The sequence below is a fragment of the Procambarus clarkii genome, chromosome 74, assembly GCF_040958095.1.
Source record: "Procambarus clarkii isolate CNS0578487 chromosome 74, FALCON_Pclarkii_2.0, whole genome shotgun sequence".
Taxonomy (NCBI): Eukaryota; Metazoa; Arthropoda; class Malacostraca; order Decapoda; family Cambaridae; genus Procambarus; species Procambarus clarkii.
In genome coordinates, this window is record NC_091223.1 from 13,406,856 (window position 1) to 13,429,420 (window position 22,565).

The 22,565-nt window shown below is 39.2% G+C and overlaps 1 protein-coding gene across 1 annotated transcript; it reads left to right on the plus strand.

The window, feature by feature from the left end:
* The first annotated feature begins 1,588 nt into the window (after positions 1 to 1,588).
* On the plus strand, positions 1,589 to 13,696 carry Taz (tafazzin, phospholipid-lysophospholipid transacylase). The gene is made up of 4 exons (XM_045756924.2): positions 1,589 to 1,848; positions 6,180 to 6,308; positions 7,718 to 7,866; positions 11,922 to 13,696. Exons 1-4 carry the CDS (start codon positions 1,683 to 1,685, stop codon positions 12,324 to 12,326), a joined length of 849 nt encoding a protein of 282 aa, XP_045612880.1. The 5' UTR covers positions 1,589 to 1,682; the 3' UTR covers positions 12,327 to 13,696.
* Positions 13,697 to 22,565: the final 8,869 nt, after the last annotated feature.

Consider the following 22,565-nt stretch of genomic DNA (forward strand, 5'->3'; position numbering starts at 1 on the left):
ATCTGCAAGACGGAATTTACCATGAGTAGTGTTGTATGGAAAGTAATCATGAATAAAAAAAAGTTGAGTCGTTTTAGAAATTAGGTCATAGAAACCTTCTATGACTTAATTTTTATGAAATTAGGTCATAGAGCTTCTAATAAATTAGAGAATCACATGAATCATGATTAATCATTCATTGTTGGTTGTTAATTAAACAATTTGGCGGGTCGTATTCCAGGGAATATTAGGATTAAGGATTTGCCCAAAACGCTATGCGTGCTAGTGGCTGTACAAGAATGTAAGAACTCTTGAATAAATAAAGTAAATAATGTTGGATTTCTAGATAGAGTAAGTAATTCTCAAAAGAAGGCACTAAGCCGGGAAGAGCTAGTACATACAATGCCAGAAGCCCCCCCCAAAAAAGATAATTTCTGATGATTACATGATGCAGAAAATACAACAGAACAGCAGAAGGAATTTTAACTAAATAAACAGAAAACTACACTTTTCTTTTAAGTTCATACATGACGGATATTAGCAGTTAACAGAATTACATGTACCTCTGTTTACGACAAAGGTTCATTTGTCAATTTACATGTTGCTATTTACATGTTACAATTATTACTGGAACCGTAATATGCTTTCAGACCATCACAAATATCTAGATAACTACCCAGGTGGTTTAAGGGGTGAGGGTATGTGGTTTATCATGGTAATGGGTTTGCTGTGTGGACGAGTTCAATTAGAGATCTCCCCAGGATGCAACCTTACAACAACAGGACCCATAGCCTTGGAGAAGAAAATAAAGAGTATTCAGAGAAGACCTTGGGATCCTCATTGAACACTTTTTTATATTTATTTGTATATTACTTTGTTCCAATAGTATTTAGTACTTTGTTTAGATTATATGTACTTTTATATTAAAAAAAACTAGAAGGGGTACCACCTCTAGTGCAAGTATAGGGACCCATAGCCTCGGAGAAGAAAATAAAGAGTACTCAGAGAAAACCTTGTGGGTCCTCATTGAACACTTTTTTATATTTGTATATTACTTTGTTTCAATAGTTATAGACTGATATATTTATTTGTGTAGTGGAGCCTGTGTTTGACAGTTTTTTTAGTTTAGTTCATTTATTATGCACCCCATACCCATCTTGTGGGCGGTAGTGGAAAGGGTTACAGAGGCACATAATGGGCTCAGGGACTGAACCCCACAGTTCATTTAGCTAAGCAAGTTACAATCTTGATGAGCTAGTTACAAAATTCAATATAAGTCGTCACATCTACAATGGGTTCGAGATCGACCTCAAGTACAGGTTCTAAATTAAGCAACTGACATATGTGGAGAGCTAATGTCAAAATTGATATGTTTGTCCTGCACACCGCCCCCCATCCAGTGGGCAGCGGTGGATAGGTTACAATCACTTAGTTACTACCTACAGTTAGTTAGTTAGTTTAGTTCATTTATTATGCACCCCATACCCATCTTGTGGGCGGTAGTGGAAAGGGTTACAGAGGCACATAATGGGCTCAGGGACAGAACCCCACAATTCATTTAGCTAAGCAAGTTACAATCTTGATGAGTGCGAAAAGATACGTGAATTTAGAGACAATTCTATATACCTACAGTTAGCAAATGTGTTTGACAGCGGTGCGTTTCATTGTTTACTGCAGCAGCTGATGGGCCCGGCACCTGCACCATGGCCGAGGCCGAAAGAGCCCCACCGTCGGGGCCTCCCGACACGATGGACTTGAAACTTAAATACGGATGGCCATTTCCTGATATGAAGGACCCGCCTCTCTCGTTCAGAGTAAAGAGTAACATTATAATTCCCTTGGTTGGAACGTTCAGCAAAATTCTCTTGCGTAAGTAGCGAGGCTGATGTCAGTTAAGTTGGTTTATTATACACCCCATACCTATCCTGTGGGTGGCGGTGGAAAGGGTTACAGAGATACAAAATGGACTGAGGGACTGAACCCCACAGTTCATTTAGTCAAGTAAGTTGCAATCTTGATGAGTTAGTTGCAAAATTCAGTGCACATTGTAACGTGAACAATGGGCTCGTGGCTGATGTCAAGTGTTGAGTTACTCGCCCAAATCTTCCCGGCTTGCTGCCTGCTTTTGATAATAACTTACTCACCCAAGTCAAGGTTTCCTTCCAAGTCCTCGAGATGGTGCAGGGTACACTGGCCAAGGTCTGTTCTGGGAGCTGGTACACTACACAAGACATTCTGGGAGTATAGGACACACTAGTCAAGAAATATTCTGGGAACAGCATATACTGATCAGGGTCTAATTTGAAGGAAACGAATTTAGGTTTTAATTAGAAATAAAACATTGCTAATAGTTAATGGGAGACTAAGTTACAACTGTAAAATAGGTTTCGGAGCTGGATAAGGCAGGTACCAAGCTGGAGCTAAAGAGAAAGACATGATTTGTGCTAAACAGTCTTTATGCTTATATGATTGTTGGATATAAAAAGTACTAGCATTTATATGTATAACTGAAATACAGTAAGCATAAAATGGGGCTTTGAAGAGTTAAAGAGTAGTATATTAATGGCTTTACTGTGTACTACAAAATAACCAAAGGATTGTGAAATGCATTTTTGTAAAGTAGTGTGTGATTGAAATATTAAAGTGGGAATTAAAATATTTGCAATAAATATGTACCATGCAAACACAAACAAATGGACATACAATTATGAGTGGAGGTATTGCAAAGGGAAACCAAAATTTAATCCTTAGGATAGATTATGGGAGAAATTCCTGACATACCTGACCCTTTGTGAGTGAAGGATATGCCATACATGAGATTAGGCATAAATCTTCTAAAATATGATGATCAAATTACCTATTTAAGAAATGTAAGCAGTATGAATAGGTCGGATGAATGACTAATGGGGAAGTGTACTTAAGATGAAGGATGGTGAGAGAGAATAATGATATGATATGAACAAAAATATAGAAATAAAAGGGGGATTAGTGCTATACAACAATATTGTGGGAGGAGCAAGTTAGACAGTTATCTGCAGAAGGGGTAAGGAAAGCTGGTATAGCAGAAGTAAACCAAGACTAGAAGCTTATGCTTTGAAAGGCTGCATGATGATATTTCTGTCATGTAAATAAATAAATAAATAAATGTTTATTTAGGTAAGGTACATACATACAAGAGATTTTACAAAGTTTGTTGGATTAATAGATAGAGCTAGTACATACAATGCCTAAAGCCACTATTACGCAAAGCGTTTCGGGCAGGAGTCCCGTATGTCAGTGATATAGATAGTACAGGCATATATAGATTATGTTGATTGAACAGCATTTCTGCTTTCTTAAAGTCCTGGCTGCATTTGATGAGCTTAATTAACTGAAGCCTGCAGTGAAAATGTCTGGAGGATATGTTCTCTCCTGACTGCATATTGAAACGAACATGGTAAGGAATTATTGTTTGATTTTTTCATTATGAAACCTCTATGTTAAATGGCACACTTAATCATGCTATTTATTAGTTATTTTTAATACACTGCAGAACTTATAAATTTAAAGTTATACAGTACTCTGAATAATAATATATTAGTTCTGTATTTTGTAATATTTAGTAAAGGATTATTACAAAATAAAGTACTCATATTAGTGAAATTAGCAAATTAATTACCAGCATTGGTGTGTTGGGATTCCATTCAATGATATCATCACGATGCCTGAACCTAACTGACTGTTTTCACTTTTGTGATCAATGTTTGATATATACTAAGTTATGTTAGTTGGGAAAAGTAGGTTTGAAGCAAATGATTCCTTTTCTAATCTGCCCCCATCTGATGTATCTTAGAAAAAAGACATTTACTGTACCTTTATTAGAATATTCCTAGAGTAAAATGTCAGGCAAATACACAATAAAATCACAATAGAGTGATATATCTATGAGAAATTCTTTTAGAACAGTGTGATGCAATTGAGCTCATGTCCCGGATCATCCCAGATATATGCATTACCCACTAGACCACAGTGGGCTTAAGATTTTCTCATTTCAGGTAAATATTGAAAATAAACAACCCTGAAAGCTTTCTACATGTTTTGTAACGTTGTTTCCATGTTTATTGCAAAGGCAATAAAAAAAAGAGTAATAATATCTGGATTTCTTGCATTTGAAATTGATATTTTTTGTCTCGACTCAAAGTGATGCGTAATGTTGAAAACAAATACAGTAAAGTTTACAGTGCTGCATGTGTCCTACTGGATTATCATGTACTATATGGATGTATTCTAAAATGTCAAGCTTAGATGACAGTTAATTTTACCAGAGCACATACCCAATCAGGTCACAAGCTCTTAGATACTGTTATAAATTATAATTTAAAATCTTAAAAAAAAGTTGGGTCCCCTGAAGTATAGTTTTACCCATTAAAAAGTCACAGTAAAATTCTAATTTAGGAGTGCCACTTAATTACTGAGGTTTTTTTAAATAAAAATATTAGATATGTCATTTTATTTTTTACTTCATTTATTTGTAATTCCTATACTGTAATTGTATAACTGGATTCCATTGAAAGTACCCTTACTGTATCTTACAGTATCTGTATAATGTTAATATTTTCCATTATTATTATAAGCAATGAAGTTTACTTGCGTAATGTATTACACCATAATATGCTGTTGAATGAACAAATGATTAATTGTCCTTTTAACAGTGACAATAGAAGACAAATGGGGAAGCTCTAATTATTTCTGTGTTACTGCTGTATTATTGATTTGAACTTGAATTGTTGCATTATTATTATTACTTAGTTTCATAAAGTTTTGGGTGGGGAGACAGTTGCCCAGGAAGTCTGGATAAGTACTGAAGAAAAAAAATATGAGTGTTAAATACAGGAAGGATATTTGAGGCTCCTAGTGCCCAAGGTGGATGAGACAGGAAGGATTCCTCATCTTTAAAATTCAGTACATCTGAGTATTATATATTTTCACTCACAGTAGACTCTCAGGAAACTTGTACCCAGGACCATCTTCACAGCATTGTAGGCCCTGGGCAAAGCAGCGCACTAGGGTGCTACCCATTGGAGTAGGTCGGCCGAGCGGACAGCACGCTGGACTTGTGATCCTGTGGTCCCGGGTTCGATCCCAGGCGCCGGCGAGAAACAATGGGCAGAGTTTCTTTCACCCTATGCCCCTGTTACCTAGCAGTAAAATAGGTACCTGGGTGTTAGTCAGCTGTCACGGGCTGCTTCCTGGGGGTGGAGGCCTGGTCGAGGACCGGGCCGCGGGGACACTAAAGCCCCGAAATCATCTCAAGATAACCTCATCAAGATAACCTACCCAGATAATGGACTGTGCCTGTCCCTTAAAGTGCAGGATTACCATCAGATAGCTATGCACAAATTATTTATATTACAAATATAATTTGAAAAGGGGTTTGAATCCCAGACCTTTCCAGCAAGAGGTCAAGTAATTATCTACATTGTCAACCAATCTCTCATGAACACTGGCAGCATGGGCCATGGTCATGGAGCACACAGGCATCTGCTCAGCGTGTCCATGCATTAAGACAGCACTGCCTGTTCCTCCTTCACACTAGCGATATTTATACAACAGCATCTCGGCTGTGGCATAAAATAGTTGTAAAGTACTTGGAGTAAATTGTCACCTAAATTATATGCCAGATGTAGATTTTTTCCAGATGTGTGACAAACTACTTCATTGCACTCATGTTCATTGCCTTTGCATGCACATCATATCTCTTTATTCACTATCTCTGCCTTTCTTGCCTCCACCAATCATTTATAAATTATTATTAATGCATGCCAATCTGTTTTTTCTGAGGATGTTTATAGGCATATGGTTTGCTCGGCATCTCATTTTCTTCCATAGGTCTGACTTGCATAGCTGTTTTGAGCTGCAGGGCCACCAGCGTGGCCCCTTTGTCCTAAGGCTTTGCTCGACCAACATTTGGCTCCTGGAGCTGTTGGTGTCCCCACCAAAAAATGTATTTCATTACATTCAACACTATTTTTTTCCTTCCAGTATTTAACTTTGTCATTACTGATGGCAAATAATGTGACATTATTTCTCCTGACTTAGTGTGTACATTGTGCTTAATAAATGAATGTTGTACTGTATTGTTAGATTAAAATAAAAGCATATTAGAAGAATCCACGATATATGTATATGAAATTGAATATTAACTTGAAATATATCTTCAGAATGGTGTAACACTGTGAATGGGCACAATGTGGAGCAACTACAGGAGTTGGTTGCCAACAGACCATCAGGAACACCTCTTGTGACGGTGTCAAACCATTACTCCTGTATCGATGATCCTGCTCTCTGGGGTAAGATGTCAGTCCTGTTGTTTTGTAGTTACATACTATCAGGTACATCTCTCTTTATCATATAAGCTGCTTTCTGCATTCAGAATAAGGTGAATATTGACAACATTCTTTCCAGCAGTCAATTTTAAGGGTATTCTACTGTATTGTGCAGTGCTGTGCTGAATTGGGACCTAAAATCCCTTATATTATTTTAGGAGTTTGCATATATGCAGTGTTAAGTTTTTCAGGGTTTTATCAATATCAGGGTTCAGGTGCTATAGGAGAATCCTAATATTAAATGTAGGTCACTGCGTTAGCAGAAATTCCACAGAACTACCACAATGTAAGTACAGTATGGAGTAATAAAGGTTATTATTGTTGTGAATTTCATTATTCTATTATCAACTGTCAGAGATTGCATCACTTTTCAGGTAGAGGTATTAAATATATACAGTATGTATATATAATAATAGTTTCCCACTCGCAGAAATCTACCAGTCAATGAAGCTTCTATGTGAGGAAATGATATCCCACAACTGTTTAATAAAATAGTCATTTATTCAGACTAAAAGTATCTTGAAAACAGTACAGTATAATCATTTGAATTTCAAAATCTACTAGCACACACAACAGTTAGAAATCTGTCCACCCATCACCAATTATAGAATTAGTGAAACAATATGAGAACATATTTGAAAACACCAGTCCACATACAGTATATATTAAACTATGGATGTGTTGAAACTTAAGTCACTGTGAGGTGAACACATTATGGCGTGTCGTAGTCTTATTGTATATGCTTGACTCTTGGCTCTCATGAAGAGGGCAGAGTGGTCTATGTGCCAATCTAGCAATATTCTATGGGAAATGTCCTAACAATTTTAATCCAAGAACATTAAATTTTCCTCAACTCCATTGACTGCTCATTTTATCAGAGCTGGGTTCTCTTCTAGTAACCTCGGAGTTTTCATTGCTTATTAATCATAAACGTGATGTTCAACTTATAAGTACTGTACGTACTGTATGTTTTTCCGTGTGTAGATGGGTTTTCAGTCCCGTATTGGTCCTCATAATTATTGAATTTCCCATTCTCAGGCACAAGCAGCCTACTAGGCATATCGAGGTGTTCCTAGATTAATGGAGTACTTTTCCAGGATACAACCCACAACAATTAGTTAACTTCCATGTACTTAATCACTAGGTAAACAGAGGCCTCAAGTGTAAGGAAATATTCCCCAAAACCTCTGTACAATAATTGAACCGAGGGCCTTTTGGTTGTGAACTGACTGCTCTTCAGGGCCAAAGGACTGATAGAACACCTACATTACCTCACTTATACAGTATAGTTCACAAAATTTTAAATATGTAAATGAGAATATCACTTTATAAATGTAAGAATCTTTACATTTAATGCATTTTAAAATTTGCAGGTTTGCTAAGATGGCGAGAGTTGTGGAGTGCTCAAAGAATGCGCTGGTCTCCTGCTGCTCATGATATAGCTTTTACTCATCGAGTGTACAGTTGGTTTTTCAGCCATGGAAAGTGTGTTCCTATCATCAGAGGACTTGGAGTGTACCAGGTGGGTGTGCCAGAAGGGTGTGTTGTGTTTTTCAGTCAGGTGTACAAAGCATGTGTACCAAATCTAGTACTTCTCTGAGCTTCAGTCCTGGCAATTACCAGATAGATTAGCTTCTGTGAAATTCTCATTGCCTCCTGGGGTGTAGGGCCTTTGTAATCTTCAACTCCTTTACACAGTAGGGAGCACATGGGGATCAGAAACAAAATAAATAGTGAGGAAAATGCCCTTAAATCAATGAAAGGCTACAAGTCACCCAAACTACCTCCAAGAAGTGTTTTGGGAAAGTTTTGAACCACCAAATAACACCAGTTCTAGAGGAAGAGCCCACCCCACTCTCGGCCTGGTACTAGTCAAACCAACATTCAGACTGTTGCAAAAACAAGATTTTTATATCTTGGATAACTGTTCCTTTACTAGAGTTAGCGTCTCTAAGGAGTTTAGTTTCTCTGCGAAGACACCTTTCGAGTCAACCCTATACCAGGCCCAGTCACTACCCAAGATCTGTCGATTGAGGAGTTGATATAACGGTACACTGTACAGTATAGTAGTTATTTTATTTGTCGAGCTCAATTTTGACAAGTAGGTGTCAGGTTTTTGCAACCCCTGATGCAGAGTTCAAGAGAGGGAATAAGGTGTTGGGCATATAGTTAAATAACTGAGTTAAATACTGTTTAACTCAAAAACTCCAGCACAAAAATGGAGGCCACTTTGGTATCTCCTTAGAGTCCCAACTAGATCAAGTAGAGCAGTGTTTAGAGCCGAGACTTAGGCTCCTTGATTAGCACTACCCATGTAAAAACAAAGACCTTGGCAAGCAAAGAAAATAACTGAGAACCCTAATTAGCTGGTCATTGAGGTAGGCAAGACATTGGTTCACAGGAGCTAATGTTCTTAATGAATCACCTGGATGAGTGGAGAAAAATTTGGAGCCAGAATTAGATTGATGGGGATCGGTCATAACTTGTCTTTGAGATCCAGTGAAGGGATACTACTGGTTCCTGTATCACAGTGATATGCATCCTCAACTTGCAATCGAGAGACCCAGATTCAATCCCCAGACAGTACAGAAACAGTTGAGCGTGTTTCTTTTTACCTGAGGCTTCTGTTCAACTAGCACCAAATAGGTACAGTACTTGAAAGTTAGGCAACAATTGGTAGTTGACCTAGGGAGACTTCGTTGAACCTAAATACAGGCTTTCTGTCCCCAACAGCAGGAATGAAAACTCCAGACATGGTAGGCATGTGGAAGGTTTGACAAGGAAGGTGGGTATTAACCTCTAACAAGTTGAGGATCATCCTTATCATGGGTTATTGTCACTTTATCTCAGGAAAATGAGAGGATTAGGCTTGCAATGATTAGGCCGCTGCATACCCCTTCATGCTCAAAAATCTCTTGAATGTGGATGCAAAGTAATAATGTAGAAAAAAAAAAAAACTACAAACTTTTCTCCCACAATTTCATAACTGGAATCTCACCATGAAAAAACAGCTGAAAAGGCTATAAACAGCTCTGCTGCCTTCTAAATGTGGGTGCTGCTTGATGACTGAATCTAAAATGGATATATATGTTGCATTCTTCCACATGGGCTACAAGTCTTCCTCAGGAAAAAGGGTGACAGAAAAAGTATTAAGAAAACAAAAGAGAATGCCCAGCAGACCACTGGAACTGGCTCAATACCACACATTATCTAAGCAGAGCCACACCTGCTGCTAGTGGCAGACATAAAAGCAGGTATACACTCAACTTCTACCAGTGAATGCCACTCAGACTAAGGCTGGGAGGAGAAAAGCTCTTGAAAGTCCAGAAACTGAACTGCATCTGTCAGATCTATAATTCTGCAAAATGAGAGGTTTCAGTATAGGAGAGACTTGGACAGGGAACTGGTATACTACCATTGGGATGTCCCTTCAGACGAGCACTGGTGACCTACAATACAAAATAAAATAAAGTTGTGCCTACCAACATAGAGGAATCAGGAATCTGGTACCACAAGCAGAAAAGGAGAGAGAGACAATTCCAAAAATGGTGGAATCCAACTCCTACAAAAGTCCCATCCCTCAACAGGAACATTGTCAAATCCCACTGAGCCTGTGGCTGGAAGATGACACCGAGGGGAACCTGCAGTGCATCAGAACACTATCCCTGTTCTATATGAACAATGAACTAAATGTGTAGAAATACTGGAACATTATTATCCATCATGGGAATGATGAATGTAATGAGAAAAAAAAAGGCAAGCAATATACTGTAGTCAACTTGTTGACCAGACCACACACTAGAAGTTGAAGGGACGACGACGTTTCGGTCCGTCCTGGACCATTCTCAAGTCGATTGTAGTCAACTGATCAAGAAAACATAGTTCCCGTTATCTAGAGAAATGTATGTTCATATCTAGGAACCAGAGCCCAAGAAGTGGTGAACAGAAACCAGAACAAATCCACAACCAATGCCTCAGACTACCACCTCACGTTAGAAAGGGAAGGGGGTCAGCCATCGAGACGTGGCAAGGATCAGAAGCCAATCAGGTCAAAGCTGAAAGATAGATGGTGCAGTGAAGAGCCTCTGACCCTTTAGGGTAGAAAAAAACATATTCAGAGAGTTAAGTGAGAGTGCAGAGCTGGTGTTTGGTGTGTGTTTATAACATGAATTTGTCTGTAATAAGCACATAAGTTTCCTCTATCATACTTCTTCACATGGAGTCATTTACATACATAATAATGCTAATTTCTCACTATATCTGTTTATCTGCCTAATTTCATTACCTGGAGTTTTATATAATATATAATGCTTATTTGAGCATAATCCTTCAGTACTGCCCAGTACAATTATAACCTTATTGCTCACTTGCTCTATGTACAGCACTTTGTTGGGACAGTTACATTCATCTCCAGACTGTTATGACCCAGCTTTGTCTTGACACATATGTAACATGAGTTCCCGTTTGTTTTGTGTGTGTACATAGAATAGTTGTAAATAAATTATTGTACATATCAGTCTTTCCCCTGAACCTGAATGTCCTTTGCAATTTTAAATGTTGTGTCTCTAATCAAACCATATTCGTCTAGCATTGTTGTAAATTATAATGCTCAATCTTGAGTCCCTCCTCCAGGTTGATACAGGAAGACGAGACTGAAAATAGTCAAAAGGATTATTGTATCTAGTGATAGACTCGCCCCTCAACCAAGCAAAATTAGATACAAAGAGAAATAAGGTGTCATGCTCGGGATGGGATATTGCTCTGGCTTTGTGGAAAGCATGTGTAGATATGGTCTGACCAAAGTATTGTACTTGGTTGTGGGCCAACTGCACTGGTCACTGCACTACATTTTGTTTCTGGCAACTGACAAGGGCTACTGTTTACATATAAAGCTGTGGGGTACTGCTGTTGATGGTTTGTTGTACTGTTGTGTTTCTGCCGCATCAGGATACTGTACTGTGTTGTGTGTAAGAGTTGGTGAAATGATGGGGTGGCATTGTTATTTAAAAAAAATATCTCTAGCCTATACTGCCTTATATTTTCTCAAACCTGATGCCCTGCCACCTCATAAAAGTGGGAAAGGTGTAATGATGACAATGCATTAAGACAACACAAAGTAAACTAGGCTGCTTTAAATTCGTCTTAAAAAATGTAAGGGCAATATAAGTGATAAAGTTGACCACTCTTAAATTGGTGTTTATAATAAATTATATTGTTAAATTATATATTATTAAAAATATTTATAATACTGTTCTTATAATTTCACAAGTGGAATTATAAAAACAGTACTACTACTACACATCCAAATTCTTTTGTTCTCTCTTTCTCTTTCTTGGTATTATACTGTACTGTATTTGTACGTAATCTCATCAATTTCCTTAGATAATTTTCCTCCATTCTGTATTTTTTTTTTTTAGTATCTTGTAATGTATTTTTGCCTAATCATGCCTTAAATTTTAACCATTTGACAGAACATAAGAAGTATTATGTTTTCATTTTGTATTTTACAGGTATTACATATATTGAAAGAAAATAAATTAAACTTGTGGTTTGACTGACAATCATTTTTTTCCTCAGCAAGCTATGGATTTCATGGTTGAACGACTGAAGGAGGGCCAGTGGGTGCATATATTTCCTGAGGGCAAGGTGAACATGAACATGACGCACATTCGACTCAAATGGGGCGTTGGAAGGCTGATATATGACTCGCCTGTTTGTCCTATTGTCTTACCATTCTATCATATTGGAATGGACAAAATTCTACCCAATCAAACTCCTTATATCCCCAGAGTGGGAAAGATGGTAACTGTCGTGGTTGGAGACCCAATGGATTTCAAGGAATTAGTTTCGGAAATGAAGAAAAACCAGGAGGACCCTGCAACGGCACGCAAAGTCATCACAGATAAGATACAAGAGGAGCTAGGAAAGTTAAGGAATAGAGCAGAAGAGCTTCATGCAAATGTTCCCAGTAAGAAATATTAATGTGTATAAAAAGTGAAATATGAAATTGGCAAATGTGTCATAGTTTAAGGTATCTAAACAATGGTTAGCTGCTTCCCATCTTGGGTTATTGAGTATTCATCTTGAAACCAAAGTAAATTTGGCAGTTTGATGACAAATATGTACTTTATAGGAAATTGGTGGAAGCTGTATGCTGACCTTTGTCAGTAAGTTTAATTACTGGTGGGCCTCGCTTGTATCTGGACTGATGACTATGCACACAGCCTTGCCCTTGGCCAGGGAAAGCTGGCCAAGGGTATGCGGGGAATATTTATTTTTATGCTAGTAATGCTTTTAACATATTTAAAATACAAGGTGTCAACATGATTGAGTGAGGGGCTCAGTAAGACATGTGCCAAGCTCTTCTTTAAATCTTTTTATAATTACCTTCTTAATTTGTAGGTCTCGGATGCAATTAGACAAGATTTTTAGTCTTGGAATGTCAAAATATAATATGGTGATAACATTTTATTACCATGAGGTGACAACTTGTCATTTAAATAGTGATCATCGAATCTTTATGATCCCAGTATTTATAGCAGTAATATCCTATATCTATAACTTCAACTTCACCTTGTTTTCCTAGGAAGTTCACTTCTTTGAGGAAGTGACTTCATATAAAATCTTTCCCAAATGTCCCAGCTACTTCAAAACATTGAAGAAACTTGAGGAAGCACCTAAAGAGATTTTCTTTAAAAGATTTCTACATGCTGGGTTGGCTATCACAGGTGAAGCATTTCCTGTCACTTAGAAAATGGAAAAGGTGAAAAGACTGAATATTTCATTAACAATTATATACTTTATACCTAAAGGGGAAATTAGTATACCTGAGAAAATGGCATTAATAAGTGAGATAGTAGCATTTATTAGTGTAAAGTAGCATACAGTATGCAAGTCAGAATGCAAAATTAAAGAAGTGGGAAAAAACCAGATAGGCATATATGGAAATAGAGATGTATTGATTACAATACTGTATTAGCTGAGAATGCAGTAGTGTGATGATACTGGGCTGTAGACCAGCAAGTGGTGTTGAGTAAAAACATAGACTAGCGAATGGTACAGTAGTGTGAAAAATGGAGATGATTAAGCTCACCAATAAGGTCTGTGTCAGTGTGGGGAACACAGCTTGACAGACCAATGAGGGTGTAGCACTGTACATGTTGGGAAAGAAAAGTATTGTCAGTAGAGAAATGGTACAGTGCTCTCTTTGTTGCAACACATTATTACTGCAATGGTCAAGATATGCAATCTTGTTCGTTACAATTATCATAATTATCAAGTATTCCTTTTACACGAGTGGTGGGGCACTTGCCCAGATTTGTACAAATTTTATTAAATTATTTCTTTTTAAATCCTTGTTTTTGTTTCCTATCTCAGCCAGGATAGCTGACTCTGGTGTCTTTTGGAATTCATAATGCTGGCATATGTCCCTACTTGCATCCACTTAGTGTGTGTTGACAAAAAAAAAAAGTGTGGGTGGTGGTGATAAATTCATAAATAAAAAGGAACATGACCTCTCATACTCTTCTTCCTTCAAGACAGCGGTGTAGGCACAGGAACTTTTGCTTTGTATAGATTTCCCGGGTTTTATCCTGGAGCAGGTCAGAAATGGTTGGTCACATTTCGTTTTCACTTAATGCTTCTGTACACTTGGCAGTAAATTGGTACCTTGGAGTTAGGTAACTGTTGTGAGGGTTGCATCCTGAGGAAGAATAGTTTGACCTAGGAAGAATCTTGATACAAACCTGAAGAGAGGAGAGGGGCATCCTGTCCACAAAAATGGAAATTATGAAATTGCTTTGTGGAGCAAATGTGTGATTGCAAACAGTTATGAGTGGTTTTATTAAGTGATTGTTTGAGAGTCACAGTTGAGTGGCTTTATGTATAAATGATAAGAGCCTTTGTTAGAAGATGCTGTTTAAAAATATATAGGGGGGGGGGTGAAATAAATTTGGCAAATAGTTTTACTGTATTTCTGAGTCAAACATTTTTGTAGGTAAATTAGCATTAGTTGGTATAGATATGTGAAGAATTACAACAGAACTATCAGAATTAAGAAAATGTATAAAATAATAACTGATAACATGACTGTGTAAAGGAAATTTGAAGAAAATCTTTGACAAAGTATTTTAAAGTTGTGTAAAAAGTGTAAATTGTAGCAGGATGAAGACATAATTGTATATATGGTTGAAAGTTTGACAGGAAGATTAGGGTGTGTGGAGATGTTCTCGAGTGTGGCATGTGCTCCTAAACTACACATCACGTTCAAGAAGCTTTTCATATACACAACACCCAATGTTCTTTATGTGCCACACCACAGATGCTATCAACATCCCTAATCCAGAAACTCTCTTCCCCCCCAACTTCAGAAGCTATCCACATACACACACACACCCTACTGTAACTGCTCTTCACAATTAGGTGAGTACATACACTCTACTCCATAAGGTAACCTCATAATAAAGGTGCAATATATTTATTTGTAATTAATTATAATTTCCCCCTTTGCTTTTTGAATGTTCAGGAAAGGTTTGCGGGTTTTGTAGCAATTTAGCAAAATATTACAGAAGGGTTTCGTCTATACAACTGTCCCCTATTCTTCTGTATATAGTATGACCCCTTATATTGAATATAATACATCACCATCAACTTCTAAATCCCAGAGACGAAGACATGGTAATGCCCTTAATGCCCCGTGCCCCACACAAAAAGGTACATTAGTAGTGTCTGTCACTTCCATCACATGATACCATTAATAATGCCAAATATAGAAGGTAATTACATGGCGTGGGTTGTGAGAGGTGGGGGGGGGGGTGACGCTGGCCTGGGTGCCAAGGGTAGATGAAGCGGTGAGTGGCACCTTGGGGTGAGGAGCAGTGGCACCCTGGCTTGTGTTGTGTGTGGTGCTGAGTCGCCCCCTCTCACACCTGAACACTGGTTCTCCACGTGAGGCACCGCTCTACCATTTTCCCCAGCTCCTGAGTGACACACCCCTCTCCTCTTGCCCAGCTCCTGAGTGACACACACTCCTCTCCTCTTCCCCAGCTCCTGAGTGACACACACTCCTCTTCCCCAGCTCCTGAGTGACACACCCCTCTCCTCTTGCCCAGCTCCTGAGTGACACACACTCCTCTCCTCTTCCCCAGCTCCTGAGTGACACACCCCTCTCCTCTTGCCCAGCTCCTGAGTGACACACACTCCTCTCCTCTTCCCCAGCTCCTGAGTGACACACCCCTCTCCTCTTCCCCAGCTCCTGAGTGACACACCCCTCTCCTCTTGCCCAGCTCCTGAGTGACACACACTCTTCTCCTCTTCCCCAGCTCCTGAGTGACACACACTCCTCTCCTCTTCCCCAGCTCCTGAGCGACACTCCTCCTCCCCAGCTCCTGAGTGAACGTGGATAATATTCCGAAAATTTGAGTACCTTTTATGTACATAATCATATGACGACTTTTCACTAGCATATTTTTAGAAATAATATTATAGATATTTTAATTATAAAAGTAAAAATATAAATAATTCTTATCCAAATAGCGGTTTATTGCAAGAGTTACGCTGTCAATGAGTGCATTTACATACGTTATAAAATAGAAAGTGGTGAAAGTTTGATCAATTTCAGCATGTAAATTTTTTTGTTAATATTGAGTGGCTGTCACAAGTGTGTTAAAGTCTGCGTTGAGCGCATTTATCATTATGCTCCTGGATAAATAAATTGGGAGATTTCTTGCAACATGAGCACTTAAATGTTTTTCACTTAGAAACATTTTGATGGAATAACTGCCTGTGTTCGAAATATTCTCAAACATGGCTTTGTTTTTATTCAGGTGTTCGAATCCTTTAATGCTTTATCCGCGTAGTGTTAAAACCAGCTCATCCTCACAAACAATGGGCCAAATGGTTGTTAATGCGACTGCTAAACTACTAAACACCAGTTTATGAATAAAAAAAAACACTACAAAGTGCTTGCAACATTGCGCTCGAACTTTTTGCGTTCGAATCGCATCTCTAAATGCTTCACCCATGTACTACAATTGCAAACTAAAGCATCTATCCTATACCAAAATATAAACAAAATTATAATATACAATAATATTTACTTATATTTGAGAAAATATAGGTTTTTGATAATAATAATGGAAATTTAAGAATGAATCGGTGAGAGGGAGAGAGGAGGAGGCGGGAAGCCTGTGAGGGCCGCGCTGGAGGCCTCTTCCCGCTCTGATTTATATTTGGTTTAATTTTGAAGGTGTTTGTTGTGTCTGGCCTTAAAGCTGTGGTGGAAGTGCTTAAGGGTAAGCGTGGCATCAGTGGTGGAGACGATCGCCCAGTAATAACAGCCTGGCAGAAGTAATAACTTAATCTCGTATTAACTTCTCAGAGTGTACTTCTGAGGGCATGTGAAGAGTCACTCAAAATACCTTCTATATGTTGTTGTTATAGATTCAGTTACTCTGAACAAGTTCCAAGTAGCACAGGCTATGGTGAGCCCGTAACTTACCTGGCACAGGAGCGGGGGAGCTTCTATAAAACAAGGATTTATATATAGCAGTGTGGGGGAGGGAGACTCACGATGCTGTGATCACCCAACATATTAGTAAAAAGTCTCCATAAATTATTGCCTTGCACCGACTCACCTCCACTCCTTTGGCTTTATCAGAGCTTCTCTTTGTCCAAGTTTAATGAGAACTCTTAAAAGTCATTTAACGCATGTTTCCATGAGTGAAAGTACTTTTTATCATTCTGTGATACCTTACTGCCATTTATCCCCTTCTTTAAAATGCCAGTTCTTATATTTAAGAACACTTGTACTGCTAGAAGCGAGCTACAGCCCCGGCTCCCGTGCCAAGTTGGTCCACTACGGGCTCACCATAGCCCCGTGCTACTTGCAACTTTTTGCTCCCAGTAGCTGAATCTAAAACAACAACAACTGCTAGGACCATAAAGAGAGTCGGCAGCAGCCTCGTATCTCACTAAGCTGCGAGCGTTGCCGCCAGGAGAAGGCTTCTCCACGCCTCTCTAAATGCTAAAAGTGGCAATTTCGAGGTATTCTCTTAAATATACAAAGTGGTGAAGAAATTTAATAATCGTAGTGCGTAGCAACAACTTATTTCACAGTTACTAATAGGATTAATTGAAACTTGTAAACTGCGGGCATTTGATCACAAATTTACGCTTTTCAAGCCAGAGTAGTCAAGGAAAACTTGACATAGCGAGGTGGACGATTGAAACTGGTGAAGTATAAGACTAAAACCAGAAACAGAAGCAAACGATGACAATTATAGTGCAGTGAATGATGTATAGTGATGTACAGTGCTGAAATTTTGAGTGGCTGAAACTGGAAATAGTGGAGGAAATAAATGTAAAATTTGAATCTAAAACTTTGAAATAAAGAATTAAAAAAAAAAGCTCTTAAACACTACTCAAAAGCTTCAAAAGCAAAAGAAGCAGTTGAAACTTGGAAATGCAGGTAGCAGAGAGGTGCTAGAGGGGACTATGGCGACACTGAGGAAGGAGGAGACCAGGAGAGACAACCTGGCATTAGAATGCTGGGCGTCGCCTCGCACCCACAAGAAAATCATGGTAAGTGATTACCGTTGCATAGATAACATTTTTTTGCATTTCATGTCGTGAGTGAATACAAAAACAGCATGTACAGAACCCCTTAATAGGACGAAAACTACCTGGGTTGTTTCTGGTAGTACAGTCGGGGGTTAGGAAATGTAGATGTTTATCACTCAGAACGTTTGGTAATATGTTTATTGTTTGTGATGTGTGTATATGTATGTATTAACACGATGTACTGAACGGGGTGAAAATAGCTTGAGCTACCTCATCCCTTTGTGTGTATTTTACCCCAATAAACTTATTTCAATTTCAATTTCAAGTCGGGGGTTCGTTATCGACTCATAATCGAGAATTCCCTGTTCGAATACCAAGCAGGACCGAAATAGTTGGGCGCATTTCCTATCGCCTAATGCAACTGTTCATCTAGCAATAAATAAGTTCCCAGGAGTTAGCTTGTTATGGGGTTGCATCCTGGAGGGAAAGGGTCAGTAATTCAACCTTGGGGAGCATCTCGATGGGTAAATATTTGTTTAATATATAATAGGAACTAAGGTTACCTGATCAACCAGGCTGTGACTCACACGTCAGGCTGCGAGCAGCCGCGTCCAACAGCCTGGTTGATCAGTCCGGCAACCAGGTCAACCTGGCCGCGGGGACGCTAAGCCCCGGAAGCACCTCAAGGTAACCTCAAGGTAAGGTAGGACAGAATAAAACTCTTTTGGATCATCAGGGGATTCAGCCCATCCTCCTGTTCTGGTAGTACTTAGAGTAACGATGACCATGTTTCATATACCGACATAAAACGCAGTTAGAAAGTAGAAATTGTACGTACTAGCTCTACCTATAAGTCAACCAATCTTTGTAAAAATTTATTGTATGTATGTACCTTACTTAAATAAACATTTTATTTTTTTTTATAAATCGGTACTATTGAATTTGGACAAACCGGAAAAGATTTTATATTTATGCTGCAAAGACAAACTAAACTAAAATAACCTTCCTCGGTCTAATGCACGATATCTGAGTCCTAATATAGTACATATGTGTGCTATACAAGGCCTAGGAATATTTGTTTTTTTAGCTTCATTTTTTTCGGACTCTATGAAGTGAATAGTACAAAGCTCTACTATCTAATTTCTTATAACGTCAATTTTTGTACTATGGTGCACATAGTTACAAAAACTACTAAGTATGAGGATGGGTTGGGGGATTGAACGCCGACTTTAATGGCCAGTCCAAGGGAATAGACAATTTTGTGTGGGTACAAGCGAGCGGTTCAGTTACCACCACGAAGGCCCATTTAGGCAGAAGGCAGATTGCTGCTTCAGTAGTTGGAGACTGGTAACGAGGTAAGGCAAGAGGCCATCAAATTTATCTAGATTAAAATGACCAGAAATTACACACCTAAGTTTTTCCACAAGAGATTATTTACAGCAAACTGCTTAATGCTGCACGTCGGCCATCAGGTGTGATGGGGCTGGGCCAGCAAGCCAGTGATAGGTGTTGTTGTTATAGATTCAGCTACTCTGAACAAGTTCCAAGTAGCACGGGCTATAGTGAGCCCCTAGTGGACTTACCTGGCACAGGAGCGGTGCTGTATGTTAGTGATAATATCACGCCTAATATACAGGCCGGGGAGGTGTTGAACTTGGTTAACTTGCTTGTTTATCTTACCCTCTTGTGTTTTTAGGCAAGTGTCCTCGATATTTTTGGTTGTAATGTGTGAGGCTTGCACATGTATTTATTACATGTTTGTGTTTTGCTTGTTTGCTTATCCGTATGAGCGCACTATATGTCAATCGTGTTTAAGTGAATTGCATGTATTGCACCATCGTAATATATATTTCGGTTTGCCCGAAACGCTATGCGTATTAGTGGCTTTAAGTATTGCATGTACTAACTCTATCTATAAATTCAACATTATGTTTGTAACTCATCCTCTATGTATGTACTTTTACCTGAATAAATATTTGAATTTAGAATTTTGAATTTGATATATATCGTCAGTAAATGCACTGATGCCCCCAACGAATCCATTTTCTTTGGTAGTTAAAGGGAAATGAGCGAGAAAACTATATTTTTGTTAAGCACAACCATAAACAAAACTAATAGTTTCGTCTGTTTTTTTTTTTTTTTTTTTTGAGATATATACAAGAGTTGTTACATTCTTGTAGAGCCACTAGTACGCGTAGCGTTTCGGGCAGGTCCTTAATCCTATGGTCCCTGGAATACGATCCCCTGCCGCGAAGAATCGTTTTTTCATCCAAGTACACATTTTACTGTTGCGTTAAACAGAGGCTACAGTTAAGGAATTGCGCCCAGTAAATCCTCCCCGGCCAGGATACGAACCCATGACAGCGCTCGCGGAACGCTAGGCGAGTGTCTTACCACTACACCACGGAGACTGTTGACGTAAAGAGTGTGTAATTTATGTTATAAAGCCTAGTGGTAAAGGTAAAGATTTCCTCCCCCTCTTCCCTACTACCTCACGAGTTTAGTCAATGAGAAGTCTAGCCAACAGGGAAAGCCTAACCAACCGGGAGACGTGGACCTATCCCTGTTGGACACAGGGATAGCCTACCCAACGTTTAGGTGAGCGTTTTCAACGGGTAATCTTACCAACGGGAGAACATTTCCAACAGGGAAAGTCTAGTCAACGGGGACAGGGAGAGCGCCAGCCCTAATAACTTTCACTTTATAGTGTATAGCTATTCAAAATGTTTGGAATTTGAACGTTACAACAATTCATTTTTTTTTACAATGTAACTTAATATTCTTCAATTTTTGCTACAAATTACCTACTTAAAATTATCTTTTAGCTTAAGGAACTGCCCGAAACGCTATGCGTGTTACTGGCTTTGCAAGAATGTAAAAACATCAGTGCTGTGTACTCTATAAACCCAATGTGAAATATATTAGATATATAATATATATAATATATATATATAATATATCCACGCTGGAGTCGCATATTCCAGTATTGGTCTGACATATGAGGTATACAAAGTTCTGAAGTTGTGTATTGGAACGTCACTACTGCAGTTGGTGACATTTCCGCCTCGGGCTGGGACGCTGTAACAAATGGTATGAAAACACGCACTGTTTTTGTATGCAGTTCTTGGAATTTAAATACCTTGCCCCGCCACGCCGTCTGCTGCACATCTTCCCAGCCACATCTCCGTGGCGATGTCTCCTGCACATCTCTGCCATTACACCGTATCCACTAAGCTTATTTTTCACCCCAGCTCCTCATTTTTCTAAGCAATGTCGCGTATAAGATTCTTGTATCTACAATTCACCCCCATAACACAGTAGGGATAGGTGCCTACACCCTTTTTAACCGCCTCTCTCTCTCTCTCTCTCTCTCTCTCTCTCTCTCTCTCTCTCTCTCTCTCTCTCTCTCTCTCTCTCTCTCTCTCTCTCTCTCTCTCTCTCTCTCTCTCTCTCTCTCTCCTCTCTCTCCTCTCTCTCCTCTCTCTCCTCTCTCTCCTCTCTCTCCTCTCTCTCCTCTCTCTCTCTCTCTCTCTCTCTCTCTCTCTCTCTCTCTCTCTCTCTCTCTCTCTCTCTCTCTCTCTCCTCTCTCTCTCTCTCTCTCTCTCTCTCTCTCTCTCTCTCTCTCTCCTCTCTCTCCTCTCTCTCCTCTCTCTCCTCTCTCTCCTCTCTCTCTCTCTCTCTCTCTCTCTCTCTCTCTCTCTCTCTCTCTCTCTCTCTCCTCTCTCTCTCTCTCTCTCTCTCTCTCTCTCTCTCTCTCTCCTCTCTCTCCTCTCTCTCCTCTCTCTCCTCTCTCTCCTCTCTCTCTCTCTCTCCTCTCTCTCTCTCTCTCTCTCTCTCTCTCTCTCTCCTCTCTCTCCTCTCTCTCCTCTCTCTCCTCTCTCTCTCTCTCTCTCTCTCTCTCTCTCTCTCTCTCCTCTCTCTCCTCTCTCTCCTCTCTCTCTCTCTCTCTCTCTCTCTCTCTCTCTCTCTCTCTCTCTCTCTCTCTCTCTCTCTCTCTCTCTCCTCTCTCTCTCTCTCTCTCTCTCTCTCTCTCTCTGTCTCTGTCTCTCTCTCTCTCTCTCTCTCTCTCTCTCTCTCTCTCTCTCTCTCTCTCTCTCTCTCTCTCTGTCTCTCTCTCTCTCTCTCTCTCTCTCTCTCTCTCTCTCTCTCTCTCTCTCTCTCTCTCTCTCTCTCTCTCTCTCTCTCTCTCTCTCTCTCTCTCTCCTTCCATTTGTGTATTCACGCTGAATTGCAAAAGTTCCCAGTGGTAAGAAGAGGTAAGCACTAAGCAACCGCAGGGGAGACATGGTCAGATTCTTGGGTAATAGCAGATGCAACTAGAGGTCATAGATTAAACAAAGATATAGAACCAAATTAGGTATCACAATGGATGTTGAAATCAGTTGCATAGGCCCTCAGTCTACCTCTGGCATGGATTCACACGTGAGAGAGTTGCCTATAACTGAAAAACGACAAATTTGGTACCAGTATGCAAGGCCGAGGACAAGAATGAGACTGAACAACAGACTAGTATCACTGATCAAATATCCTTTTTTTTTTTTTTTTTTTTTTTTTTTTTTTTTTTTTTTTTTTTTTTTTTTTTTTGAGATATATACAAGAGTTGTTACATTCTTGTACAGCCACTAGTACGCGTAGCGTTTCGGGCAGGTCCCTGGAATACGA